Raw genomic sequence first — 14,508 nt, forward strand, 5'->3', positions numbered from 1 at the left:
CCAGTTCACATTTTATTTTTAAAAAATTTTTTAAAGACTTTTTTTATAATTTATGTAACTTTATTTTATGTGCATTGGTGTGAAGGTGTCAGATCCCCTGGAACTGGATTTAGAGACAGTTGTGAGCTGCCATGTGGGTGCTGGGAATCGAACCCAGCCTTTCTGGAAGAGCAGTCAGTCTCTCAACCGCTGCGCCATCTCCCCAGCCCCTAGTTCACCTTTTAAATAATAAATAAAATGTGGTTTACTTGCAAGGAAGGGCAGATGATCCTAAGGAAAGTAGAAGTCCCGGGGTGTAGCTCAGCGGTGGTTCACCTGCCTAATCCCTTCCACTCACTGCCCCTCCCCACAGAGAGCACCTGGTTTCTGTGACCTTTCCTTTGTGAAGACCTCAGCACCCCAGTCCCTATTTTTTTTTAGAATTTTATATTCCTCTTAATATTATTCTGAGCAAACAGTTTTGACTGAAAATAAGTAAAAATCATATTTTTATTATCTTAGTTTGGGACAGTTCTTTCTGTTATGTAGCTCTGGCTGTCCTGGAACTAGGCTGGCCTCAGACTCAGAGCGATCAACTTGCCTCTGCTTCCCAGATGCTGAGATTAAAGACATGTGTCACCATGCCCAGCATAATAATACTATTTAAAGAATCTTAATTTTTTTTTTTACTATCCTTAATGTGTTATCTGGCAAATCTTTAGGAGTCAGGGTCTCTGTAACCTAGACTAGCCTTTGACTGCAGCTGAGGATCACCCTGAACTTCTGACCTTCCTGCCATCACTGCCCACATCAGTTTTAGGCAGTGCTAGGGAGCTAACCCCAGGCTTCCTGCGTACTAGACAAGTGCTCTCTCGATTGAACCTCATTCTCACCTCATTGTTTCCTTAGTTTTAGGTTGCAATATACTTTATTATTTATGATCTTGAGATAATTAGGTTAACATTATCCTTCATTGTGTTCAACATAGAACATTTTGTTTCACAAGTCTAAGGTAGTCAGAATTCTTTAATTTTTATTTATTTAAGATTTGTTTATTATATATACAATGTTCTGCCTGAATGTATGCTTACGAGCCAGAAGAGGGCACCAAATCTCATTACATATGGTTGTGAGCCTCGTTGTGGTTCCTGAGAATTGAACTCAGGACCTCTGGAAGAATAGCCAGTGGTTTTCTTGTTTGTTTGTTTGTTTTTGGTTTTTAGAGACAGAGTTTCTCTGTATAAGACAACCCTGGCTGTCCTGGAAATCACTTTGTAGGCCAGGCTGGCCTCGAACTCACTATCCACCTGCCTCTGCCTCCCTGCTTCTTATAAAGAGGTTCAGTTTCCTAATCTGTGAGGTGCAGCCCCGTGTAGAGCTGGGTAGCTGAATGTTCAGGCAGCTAAAAAATGGTAATAGTAAAAAACTTCTAAAGCGTACAGTGAGCAAATACTCATTCAGAATCAAACCAGAGTGGCCATGAGGTGTCCCTGGCAGCCCTTGCTGGTGGTGTTGCTGGGCAGCCTCACTGCATCCTTGGTTTTGAAACACAACATAGCGGTTTCCAATGTGCATGTCTCTGTGCAGCTTTAACCAGCGCTGCCTGGGACACCTCTTAGATTGCATGGTTTGCTGCACATAAGATCTCTTCTCTCACAGACATTCATTTTAATTATTGAAGGCAGAGACTTTGGTCATCCTTCCCGCTGCCACCTCAGCATGTATGTGTATCTTTGGGTTGTGTTATGGTAAAATATTTGATTTTAAAAATTGCTGACTTGAGTTTGTTAGACAAACTAAAATGTTTGAATGAGTTTTGCATTGAGATTGGGACAGAATTGAGACAGTTTCTGAAATGACTTTATAAACGTATCTATGACATTTTGTACTATATGTTTATGTAAAAGTTGCATGTGTTCTCAAGCACTGATGATTGTAAAGTCAAAATGTTGAATTCTGAAAAAATCTTGAAGATGCTTTGTGTCCTGCATTATCAGATATTCGCCCCGAAATTCATTCTTTGTGTGAAAACAAGCAGCACATCCATCTAACTGGCCACTTTGGTTTAGCCTTTAGTGGTAAAGTTCACATGTATGCCAAAGAAGTGCTTAAAAATAATTTTCCTCGTGATTTGCATGCCTATTTCATACACCCGTGTTTTACCTAGGTTAATATAAAAAATTCCATGGGTAAAGTGGTCTTCAGCAAAAAACAAAACAAACAAAAAAACAAACACACAAACAACTTTAAGAAGGCCTTCAGTGAAGTATGTTGAAAATATTCCTTAGGGCAAATTTTCCCTTTGAAATCAGGTAAATATAGAGGTAAATCCCCTCTGATGAAATTACTTAAATAGAAAGATAAGAATGTTAAGTTCCTGGCTCATAACCATAGATGAGCATCCATCTGGCTAGCGTGCCTGTGTGTGACTTCTCTCTGGGTCAGCTCTGCCCACTGTGCCTCCTGGGTATGCATGGGACCTGCTCTCTGACCGCACTGAGTTAGTTGTAGTCGGACTTTTATTGCTGTGATTAATACCATGGCCAGAAGCAACTTGGGAAGGAAAGGGTTTATTTTAGCTGAAAACTCTCAGTTCAAATTTTATCACTAAGAGAAGTCAGGGGAGGAACCTGAAGCCAGAGACCATGGAGGAGCTCTGCTTATTGGCTTGTTGTTATGACTTATGCAGCCTGCTTTCTTATACAACTGAGGACCATCTGCCTAGGGATGGCATCCCCCACACCGAGGTGGGCCTTCTGCATCAGTCTACCCCTATGATGGCATCACCAGTATGATGAAGGCAACTCCTCAGTGGAGAGTCTCTTTTTTAACATCCATTTCTGAAAAATCTTGAGTAGAGGGAGTTTGATAACACCCTCACCCTTGGCTGTGGTCATACTCAGAGATCAGGTTCTCTTTGGGCAGACTCCGGTATCTCTTGTATAAGATTGTTATTCTTGGTATTAGTACCACTCAGCTGGTACTTCATACCAGGAACTTGATGGGGGGGCCTGCGTGGTAACCAGCTCCCTAAAATAATAGTCTTCCTAGGCTGACTCTCTCTCTCTCTCTCTCTCTCTCTCTCTCTCTCTCTCTCTCTCTCTCTCTCTCTCTCTCTGTGTGTGTGTGTGTGTGTGTGTGTGCACGCACGCGTGTGTGTTGGTAATGAAGCCATGGGCCTTTTGCTGCTAAGCAGCACAGCACTGGAGCACTGGGCTACACCTTTACCTGAAACGAAGGTCTTGTTTGTTTTTGAGATGGGTTTTGCGTCTCCCAGGCTGGCCTCGAACTTCTGTAGCTAAAGATGACCTTGAACTCCTGTTTCCCCTGATTCCACTTTTCTGGTTTTTCTTTTCTTTCGGTTTTTCGAGACAGGGTTTCTTAGTAGCTTTCGAGACTGTCCTGGAACTCAGTTTGTAGACCAGGCTGGCCTCGAACTCACAGGGATTCGCCTGCCGCTGCTTCCCAAGTGCTTTAGGCGGGCGCCATCACCGCCCAGCCAATTCTACTTTTCAAGAGCTGAGATTACAGCTGTGGGGTACCATGCGGTTTTATGTGGTGCTAGGGATCAAATTCGGGCTTTGTGCCTAGACAGTGTATCATTGAACCGCATCTCCAGCTGAAACTAGAATGTGAACTGGAGTTTTTCACATAGTCAGAGAGCGTGTGAGACATGCCGGGCAGACCCGTGTCCCCCCCCCCCCCCCAGTGAAGTTTCAGGGCCCCTCGCTTTAAAGGATAGTCATCGTTTTCTCTCTCTGGGTCAGTCAGTGGGCATATACAGGAGTCACACAAGGCTGAAAAGATTTTATCTTTAATTTAAAAAATAGTGTGTGCACATGACCTGTGGGAGGCCAGAGGATAACTTTGTAGGTCTTTCCACCATTATGGGGGTTTTGGGCATTAAACTCGGGTCGGGTCATTGGGCTTGAATCTTTGAGGGGTAAGCACCTTTACCTGCTAAGCTTCTTAACACCTATTTATTGAGAGAGACTCTCAACTTAGGTTGGCCTTGAGTTTTCTTTAGGTGAGACTGACCTTGAACTCTTGATTTTTCCTTCTACCTCCGTCTTCCAAATGAGAGGAGCCCAACTCCAGCAGGCTAAACTCACCGTGCTTTACAGTTTATTGCGGAGCCTTTCTGCAGGCCTGTCTGGTCCAAGCGGTGGCGCTCAGCTTTGTGGGTCGCACAGCGCCCCCTCGTGGTAGTGGGGATGGCGGGCGACCGGTGGGAGGCGGGGGAGGCGGTGGTGGGCGGGAATCCCGAGCCTGTGGCGGAGGCTGTAGGCCTGGCTCCAAATCCTTCTTCACGCGTGCCTGGATTGTGCGAGATGGCGGGTTTTGAACTGTTCCTGTGTACCTTGAGCTAACTGAGTCGCGCATTTTGCAAGACAACTGGCCACACGCTCCTGTTTGTCTGGTCGCCTCCTTTACTGGACAGCTGGCCCTAATTGCGTATGCTTGTGGGCTAGGTCTCTCATTTTACAGGGCATTTGACCCTTAGTCGCTCGTACCTGTGGGCTGGGCCCTTTTGCAGGACACTGGCCCCTGGCCACCCCGGGGACGTCCCAGAGTTTGGACTTCCGGGGTTGGCTCCCAGTCTGCTGCTTGTCACCCGCCAGGGCGTCGCCGTGCCAGTGCATGGGCGAGGCCCTTTAAACTTCACTGTTTTTTAAACTTCGGGGGTGTGGTCGCCCTTGCATTCTTTTTCCCGTGGCCGGTCATCCCTGGACCCGCCAGGTCCTTCTCTTGTCCTGCCTTCCAGATGCTTTGGAGTCATGAGCCGGGAGGGCCCAGGGACCCCTTGGGTGGCCGAGGTGATCCGAGGTGAGTGCTCAGGGCAGGGTAGGGTTCGGGCTGGCTAGAGGAACGATCTGCTGCCCCAGAGACCCAACTGGCCTCCCCTCTGGGGCTAGTGGCTTTGGGGCTAACCGACACCTTAGTGTGCTTATGACCTCTGTGCCCTACACCCTCTCCACCCACGCTTGGAAGCTACTGAAATCCCAGGCACTGAGCGCCGCGGATCAAAGGTCATTTGTGGTTGGAAAGGACTAAGCCCTGGCACTCCTTTGAATGCAGTTGCTGGGAGTTTGTAGTTGCGTTTACTAGGACCTATGTGCAGCGGCTCTAAGAGTGGAGGTGCAAATGGAAAAGAAAAGTTTAAATTGCTGTTTGGGGGAAAGCATGTGCCAGCTTGTGTTGTTTCTTACCCCTAATAAGTTGGTTGAAATAGTATATATATTTCAAAGGCTGTCCTTGATTTTTGCCATGTTTTGAATGTAAGCATCTAATTACTGTGAGATAGTGCCCTTTTCTGGGTGTTGGGGGTAAGGGTGGAGCCTTTGGGTTTTACCGCCCTTCTTGCTGAACTCCACGGCATTCTGCATTCATGCAACAGATGCCATCCCAGTCTGGCCTCCCACTGCTTCGGTTTTAACAGTAACCGTAAGAAACTCAAAGCCACGATTCCAAAATTTAAAAAAAAATACGCATCTGTGCAAAGAATTGGGTAAACACACCTTGTGCTGTATTGGTATAATCAGCAATATTGAAAAATTATTTGTTTCTACTTTCAAAAGGTTTGTTTCCTGCTGCATGTCTTTTCAGGATGTCCTCATAAACCTGATGCTTGGCTGCAGGCTAGCCTTCAAATGCATGTTGTATTTCCCAAGATTTCTTAGTTACTTCAGAAGGCAAAACAGTATCCCTGCAACCACTGTAGGAACTGACAGATTAAGGCATTCCTTCTTTAAAAACGTTTGTTTATTTATTGTTATTCACCAAAAGAGACTGTTTAGAAATTTTACATTGTCACCTTTTCCATCACCACGGAGTGGGGGTGGGTTCACACTAACTAGAAAATTAAACCTTGTTATCTTTCCCATCTGAAATGTGGGGTGGGCATGGACACACAAAATCAATTTAGAAAAAAAACAACTTCCATCTTTTAATTCATCAGAAAAGAATTGGGTCTTGACTTGGGACACTTTTAAGAGCACAAAGGAAGGAACATTGCAATTTTTCCGTTTCAGATCGCCTTTGTTTTGCCATTCTCTACAGCAGACCAAAGAGTGCGTCAAACGAGCATTATTTCAGCATAGATAATGAACTTGAGTATGAGAAGTAAGTATTGCCCCTTGAAAGATAGAAACTTTCAAACTGTGTTCTGAGGAATCTCCTGGTGTGAGCACAGAGGACAGAGCCTCGGAGACTCCTATACCTGATGCTCACTTACAGCTGGGTGCTGTTTCAAATCTTGGTAATAAAATAGATCTTTGAGAACTTCCATTTATACACTGAGATTTGATACTGCCGTAGTTTGCACCGCAGAGCTATGTGAAATATGAATATGTAAGATACTGGGTTTGCTAATGGAAAATGTGTGCAAGAACAGTTTTCATAATTGAGGTTAGAGTTAGTCAGCACCTCTGGGGTGTGTGTTGGGGAGGGGCTGCAAGGCCTGGTGCATGCTAGCTGAGCTTTCGCCACCAATGAGGTGCAACTCTACCCCACGCATTGCCTATTTAAACAGGTGTTGGTTACCAGAATGTTCCTTCTGTTAGCGTTAGTAGGACAGGGCCTTAGAGTTGATTTGGGTTGGTGGAGGCCCTCTTGCCGTAGCTTGTTTTTAACAGCTTGTTTTTACGTTCACAACAGCTAATTCATACTTGTTTCTGTCCATTTTTTTAAAGCTTCTACGCGGATTTTGGACCACTCAATCTGGCAATGGTTTACAGATATTGTTGCAAGATAAATAAGAAGCTCAAGGTAAATCTTTTAAGTCAAGGTTGACTGAGGTGATCACTCAGCAGCATTTTAGAGTAAAGCAGAGGAGACTCGGCTCCTTTTTAAAAAGTGTTTAAAAAATTCAAAATTTGAAGGAACACTTCCTCTTACAAAACCAAAACAGTTTCAGACCAGGTGTGCTGGTGCACATGCTGGACATATGAGCATTCGGGTGGGGGGGTCCCAAGTTCAAGGCAAGCCTGTGCTAGACAGAAAGATCTTATCTTTAAAAAACATAAAGGGCTTACCAAGAAACGAGTTTTCTACTGAAGTGTGTCTTGAGGACATACTAAACGTTTTAGCAGTGTGGTAGAATGCACCTTGTAATCTCATACTCTGGGGGATTGCTGTGAGTTCACTGGTATATAGTCACTGTATGAGATTATATAGCCTGACCTGCCTTGTGAGAGTCTATCTCATAAAAAGGTCTTGTGTCTCATTGTAGTAGTATTTAGAGTATATACTTTATTAAGTAATAATAATAAAATGATTTTTTCTAAACAACTACTGCATCCATTTTTTATCCTAGAGTTTTTTCTGGGTTTTGAGACATACTTATGTGTAACCCAGACTGGTCTAGCAGTGTCTGCATCCCCTCGTGGATGCTAACACACGTAACTCGGTTCCTAGAGTAGGTTATGCTTGGATTATTTTGATTCTGGTTTGGGTTTAGGATCCTCAGTGAAAGGCAGTTAGTTAACTAGGTCCCTTTTTGTCTGACCTAATGGGAGCTGAAGCTAGGACAAGAGAAGAATTTCCCTTGCTTTGGCCATCATTCTTCCCACCTTCCCCTCAAAGTGAAGCTGATGCATGGCTGGGAAAGCAGACCCTGGTTTCTCTCTCTGAGCTGGAAACTCGTGGACTGTGGCATGGGTTGCTCCTCAACTTGGATCCTTTACACATCTAACCTGGAAGGGAGAGAAACAAAGGTCATTGACCTGTCCTCAGCTGCCTCCCTGAGAGCACAGTGTGAACACAAACCCCATTCCTTCATTTAAAAACTTTGAATTACTGATCAGACACTTCAGGAGTACCTAGCTGGGCTTGATGGTGCATGCTTTGATCTCAGCACATGGGAGGCAGAGGCAGGTTGATCTCTGTGAGTTTGCAACCAGTATAATTGACATAGAGTGAGTTTCAGGACTACATAGTGAGGCTGTGTCTCAAATTTTAAAAAAGTAACTAGTCATTATAAACTGTCAAGTAGAAAATACTGAATTTGTTATCAGTAATTAAAAACAAAAACTTATCAATGGGTTACCTACCATAGAACAATGCAAAACAAAAAACATTTATTTTTGCTTAATATTGTTACAAGTTTGAGCAAAGGAGACATTTCTCCTCCTGAGCATCAACTGTATTCACTACACATTCAGACACAGGAGTAGATTTCTTCCCAGGCTCTCTTAAATAGCAAAGTAAACACCTGTGGCCTTCTTTCTTTGGGTCCCTCTCCCCTTTTCCACTTGTCACAGGCAGTCTTTTGTTCCCACAGGACTGAGAGGCTAAATATAATCCCCTCTCCTTCCAACTATTGTCATTGGCTTTAGTTTTGAAAGAGTAAGTCTGCGTGTGTGCACCTGTGCACACACCTTCATGCCTAGCCTGTTGGAGACTTATTGTGTCCACCAGAAATGAGTGCATTCCTTTCTAATGACTTGCTAGAAGCCCTGAAAAGTTGAGCACCAGCCTGTCTGAAAACTCACTGGCCGTTTAGCTGGTGTGATTCAGAGAGTCCTAGATGAGTCGGGTGCCTGTGCTGCCAACGACTGACTGGGTTTTGGTTTTGGTTTTAGTAGATTTAGGTTCCTAAGTTTATGTAAATCACTAGGAGAGAAAATAGCATACATGAATGGCAGAGGCACTGGAACAGGCAGATGGGCAGGGCTTTCCAGCTGAGCTAAGCCCCTCTCTGTTCTAGCCTTGGTACATCTCACATTCGTGAAGTGACCCTGGGGACTTGCTGGGCGATGATGACTTCCTTTTCTTTTTAACTTTCTGTCGAAATGTAACATGCATAGAGAAACATACACAGATCCCCAGTGTACACTTAGTTTTCATAAATTAAGAAGAGGCCTTTCAGCTGCTGGCTCATGTCTTTGTTCTGCATACCCTTTTAATTTACTGGCTTTAAGACTAGAGATTAATTTTTTCAAAAAAAATTTTGTTTTTTTTTACTTTATGAGTATTTTTCGTGTGTGTGTATGCAGTGCCCTTGGATTTGAGAGGAGTACATTGGATCTCCTGGGACTGGAATTAACAGACAGACATGAGCTGCCATGTGGGTGCTGGGAATCAAACCCAGGTCTTTTTCAAAAGCAGCAAGATAGGCAGATCTCTGTGAGTTGAAGGACAGCCTGGTCTACAGAGCTAGTTCCAGGACAGGCCCCAAAGCTACAGTGAAACCCTGTCTCAAAAAACCAAAAATCAAACCAAAACAAACAACAACAAAAAAGAGTTCTCGGCTTTATTCCCAGCTTTCTGAAATGACCGGGAGGTTGGCCTGTCCTGTAGGCAGTCCCTGTCTGTAGACAGTTCCCTTTCTCCCTTTTAAGTCATTCTAATGTCACCGCAGGTCTCATGGGAAGGCACCTGAGATTTCAGGGCATCGGGGTTCTTCTGGGAGGTTCTGATATCTAGATTACTTCTGCGTGTGAGATGTAGAATTTAGGAAGCTTGAAGTGGTCAAGAGAAGACTAACAGCAGTTTGTTTTGGTGCAGTCCATTACGATGCTGAGGAAGAGAATTATCCACTTCACTGGCACCGATCAGAGAAAACAAGCGAATGCTGCCTTCCTTGTTGGGTGTTATATGGTAAGTGTCAGCCGGCCGAAAGGTCGGTCAGTGTGCGCAGCTGTGCTGCGTTACAGTCGGGGTGGGTATTTTGAAACTACTCTTTGCTAAGGTACTGTCTTGGTTTGTTTCCAGAGGGGATGTGTTTTTATTTTTGAAAACCGCTCACTCAGGGAGACTTGGCTCATGCTGCTGGGGACTACATGAGTCTCTGTCTACCAGTTTTACTGTGAACTTAGAATGTGAAAACAAAATTTTATTAAAGATTTTTTTGACTGATTACTATGAAAAAGTTGATATCTTTTAGCTTTTAAGGTTAGTGAATAATGTTCCATAGCTGCTTTTATTAATCCATGATCCATTTAGAGATTTGTAAAGTCATTTTATTGGGGTCAATTCCAATGTAGACTGTGTGTGTGTGTGTGTGTGTGTGTGTGTGTGTGTGTGTGTTAGACGATGGCTTTCAGGATTGTTTCTCTCTTTCTACCTTGTGGGTTTCAGGTTGTCAAGCTTGGTAGCAATCACCCTTACATGCTGAGCCATCTCTCCAGATACCTCTGCCCCCTTTAAAGACTTGTTTATTTGTGTGGACATTTCTCTGTGAATATATGAGCTTGTGTGTGTAGCTTCGTGTACACTGGACACACGCGGGGGGGGGTGTTAGATATGGAGTTAGATCAGGCATTTTGCATACACACACACACTCATTCACACACTCACGCTGTGTGTTAACTGATTTGAAATGAGGTCATGATTGTGCAGCAAGAGCTCTTAACCACTGAACTATTGCTCCTGCTTTGATAGGTTTATATGCTTGCATGTAGAAGGAGACTGTACGTTGGTTTCCCGGCTGCCCAGGCCCAAATAATCGTACAGAAACCATATTAATTACAACACTGTTTGCCAATAGCTTAGGCATATTCCTAGCTAGCTCTTACATCTTAAATTAACCCATTTCTATTAATTTGTGTATCTCCACGAGGCTGTGGCCTACTGATAAGGTTCGGAGTCTTTCTTCTTTGGCAGCTACATGGTGTCTCTTTGACTGTGCTTAATCTCTCTAAATATCTTTATTCAGATTTCCTGCTTGGCTTTACTCTGCTAAGCCAATGACTGAAACAACTTTATCAACCAATAAAAGTAATACCTACAAAGAAGGACATCCCACATCATTTGCATTTGTGATGTTGACCCCAGGCCCTTTTCTCAGGCTAGGTATCTCTTTTTCACTGGGCTGGATCCCCAACACAAGTCTTATACCACCCCATACTCATTTATAATTTTCTGTCATACAGTTTGGTAATCTGGTTTACAAAGATTGAGTCAAAAAACTTGGTGGAGTTAGTTGAAGGTGCACCTCAAAATTTGATTTTTTGTTTGTTTGTTTGTTTGTTTTAGAGACTGGATTTCTTTGTAGCTTTAGAGCCTGTCCTGGAACTAGCTCTTGTAGACCAGGCTGGCCTCAAACCCACAAAGCTAGAAATATGCTTAAGCTATTGGCCAAACAGTATTGCAAATAATATAGTTTCTGAGTAATTATTTCGGCTCTGGGCAGCTGGATACGAATGAACAGTCACCGCCAACAGCTCATGCACATCAATTCTATGTATGTATGTATGTATTCATTCAATCATTCATTCATTTTGGTTTTTTGAGACAGGGTTTCTCTGTGTAGCTTTGGTGCCTGTCCTGGAACTAGCTTTTGTGGGTAGACCAGGCTGGTCTTAAACTCACAGAGCTCCTCCCGCTTTTGCCTCCTAAGTGCTGGGATTAAAGGTGTGTGCCACCACCGTCTGACTTTTTAAAAATTTTATTTATATACATTGGTGTTTTGCCTACATGTATGTCTGGGTAAGGGTGTTGGGTCCTCTGGAACTGGAGTTACAGACAGCTGTAAGCTGTCTATGTGGGTGTTGGGAATTGAATTCGGCACTTCTGGTAGAGCAGTCAGTGCTCTTAACCGCTGAGACTTCTCTCCAGCCCCACACATGACTTCTTAACCAGGGTTACCCCTCGATCGATTTCTTGTCCGTTGTCAGATAAAGCACTGGTGGCCATGTTGTATGGGAGCCAGCTGCTGTAATTTTAGAGTGGAAAATTTCTCAGAAAATGATGGAGGATATGGTGGCATCTTAGGGTTAAAACCAGAAAGTACTAGATAATTTTATAGACATGAAGTTGTTCTTGCTGTAGTGTTTTTGTTGTTGTTTTGTTTGATTTGGTTTGGTTTTAGTTTTTTGAGAGAATTTCTCTGTGTAGCCCTGGCTGTCTTGAAACTCATTTTGTAGATCAGGCTGGCCTTGAACTCAGATTCTCTCCTATCCAAGCCTGGTATTAAAGGTGTAAACCACCACACCCAGCTCATTCTTGCTGTTTTTATTCCTTGGTTCTTTGGATTAAACTTGGGGCCGTCAGTATCTAAGGTGTTCTACCGTAAAGCTGTGTACCTAGCCCACAGCTGGTGTTTTTCAACAGTGAAAAAGATAACTTCTTGTATATATGGACAGTGTCTTGACTCTTGACTTAGCTAGCGGTTGTATTTGGGCACACTGAGGCTTAGTTTATTTTTGTTTTCATAGTTAATATGTCTGGATTTAGAGTTCTGCTGAGAGGTTTACCCTTGCACGTCAATGCCGATTCCATGGTAAAGAATTTGCCGGGAAAGCTGGACAGACTTGAATATTCACCAAGGAGTTTATTTCTCTGCTCACATAGAAGCCAGTTCCCGGGAGGGATTAGTGAATGGCCATGACAGGTGCCTTTGAGGCCATAGTGGGTGGTCAAATGGGGGAGCTTGGTGGGGAAACAGGAGAAAGATTTCCAAGAAAAGAAAGTTGTTCATAGTTGGAAAGAGTGATGACACGTGATAAGGACACTTGAGAAGATAAAACACCTAAGTCATCAAGGCCTCTTTTGCTTAAAGTCAGTTTAGTTATCTGGTTAAAGTATTGTAGAGTTGAGCGCTAACCCCTATGAATTGAAGTTTTGGTAACTTCTTCTAGAGTTGTTGAAATTTGGAGGTAGGAAAGCTTGAGCAGTAATTTTGAAACAAAACCAAAAATGTGGATAGAATTTTCCAGCTCAGTGGTAAATTGAACACTTGGCCTAGCATGCAAGGGGTCCTGAGCTCCACCCCCAGTACTACAGGGGAAAAAATTCAACAATTAACAAAAAGAAACAGAACAAAGAAAAACTGGGAAGATGGAGCAGTGGATAAAACTGTACCCATGTGAAAAAACGGAGCAGAGCTGCATGAGCTTGTAGTGTGCCGATAGGCAGCCCTAACTCTGAGGAGACAAATGAGCTTTCAGTTTAGTGAGAGACCTTGTCTCAAGGGAGTAAGTTAGCAACACAGGAGGACATGTGATGTCTTCCTCTGGCCTCTGCATATATGTGCACATGTGTGTACCCACACTCTCATGTGGATAATGCACACATTTGTATACATAGGCATGTACAGAGGCACATATATATGCATACATAAACACATGCTTGCACATGCACACACATGCATGCATACACACACACGTATATACATACACATATCTATTTAATTGCTGGTTGTGCAAATAAAATATTTTTTAGGCCAGACAGTGTTGGTACACTCCATTAATCTCAGCATTTGGGAGACAGAGGAAGGTAGATCTCTCAAGTTTAAGGCCAGCCAGGGCTACACAAAGAAACCCTGTCAAAAAATCAAAACAAACAAACACACACACACATATATTCATATATATATATATGTTACAAAACAATTTTATTAACAGTTTTAAAGTTATTAAACAAGGGTTAGTGGGTTTTGAACGTATTTGCTCAACATTTTACAAAATGCCTGTCAATTTCCAATTTTTTCAATAAAAGATTTATGTATGTATATAGATTTTTTTTCCTGCAGGTATGTTTGTGCTCCATGTATTTGTCTGGGACCTTCAGAGGTCAGAAGAGGGTGTCGGACCTCCTGGCCTGACTAATGTGGGTGCTGGAACCTGAATTTGGGTCCTTTGGAAGAGCAACAAGCTTTCTTAACCACTGAGTCACCTTCTCAGCCCCCGAGCTTCCCTTAACCTGCCCCCCCCCCACACACACTTAATTTGGGATTGAACGTAGGACTTAATGCCTTCTGGTTAAGTGCTCCACTGAGCTACATTTATCTTAATTTGTGTGTGTATGTGCTTGTGCACACCATGGAACACATTTGGAGGTCAGAGAACAACATCTAGAAGTCAGTTCTCTTCCACCGTGTGGGGCCCAGGGATCAAGCTGAGATTGTCAGCCTTGGTGGCAAACTCCTTCACCCACTGATCTGTCTTGCTGCCTTGAAATCTGCTTTTTAAATTAAAAACAGTTGCTATTCTGTCTTACTGGTTCTTACCTTCTAGGTTACACATACTTCTGAAGGCAAGGCTTTTTTGTTTGTTGACTTTTCAATACAGGGTTTCATTGTGTCGTGTAACTCTGACTGTTCTGGATCTCGCTGTGTAGACCAGGCTGGCCTTGAACTCTCAGAGATCCACTTGCCACTGCCTCCCAGGTACTGGGATTAAAGGCCAGAGCACCACCTCCCAGCTGACTGGAACATTTTCCTCTATAAATAAATAAATAGAATTAATTCAAAGGCTCCTAGTGTAGACTCCATGACACAGCAGACTCCTTACCGTATAGCTTGCAAGTTTGCTTTCCTCCATGGTTAATAAATTACTCTGGAAGAACTAATTCTGGTAACTTGTAGGTTCCCTAGTAAATATTTGTCACTGTACGTTTTTTAAATGGTTCTTATAGTCTTTAGAATGGCTTACTTATAAGCATTCATATGGAAAATTATGGTCCTAATTAATTCCTGAGAATATATTAGCTCAGCAGTCTGTGAGTAGAATCCCACAGTGTGAGATTGCCTTAACAGTCAAGCTGAGAACTTCAGGACTTTATTTAGTGGTGGACTTTTGGACCTCT

General features: G+C 43.3%; 1 protein-coding gene across 9 annotated transcripts in view; it reads left to right on the forward strand.

Moving 5' to 3' along the window:
* Cdc14b (cell division cycle 14B) overlaps nucleotides 1–14,508 on the forward strand; it is a 73,896-nt gene that overhangs the window by 21,647 nt on the left and 37,741 nt on the right. For 5 of the 9 annotated variants that reach the window (XM_075969356.1, XM_075969358.1, XM_075969359.1 and 2 more), the window contains exons 2-4: nucleotides 6,012–6,102; nucleotides 6,672–6,747; nucleotides 9,487–9,579. In XM_075969356.1, the coding sequence (XP_075825471.1) occupies nucleotides 6,012–6,102; nucleotides 6,672–6,747; nucleotides 9,487–9,579 (260 nt within the window). Of the gene's footprint in view, nucleotides 1–4,661; nucleotides 4,807–6,011; nucleotides 6,103–6,671; nucleotides 6,748–9,486; nucleotides 9,580–14,508 lie in introns of those variants that run through there. The other 4 variants (XM_075969364.1, XM_075969360.1, XM_075969361.1 and 1 more) reach the window with 2 other exon arrangements.

Source organism: Microtus pennsylvanicus, chromosome 4, assembly GCF_037038515.1.
Source record: "Microtus pennsylvanicus isolate mMicPen1 chromosome 4, mMicPen1.hap1, whole genome shotgun sequence".
Lineage (NCBI taxonomy): Eukaryota > Metazoa > Chordata > Mammalia > Rodentia > Cricetidae > Microtus > Microtus pennsylvanicus.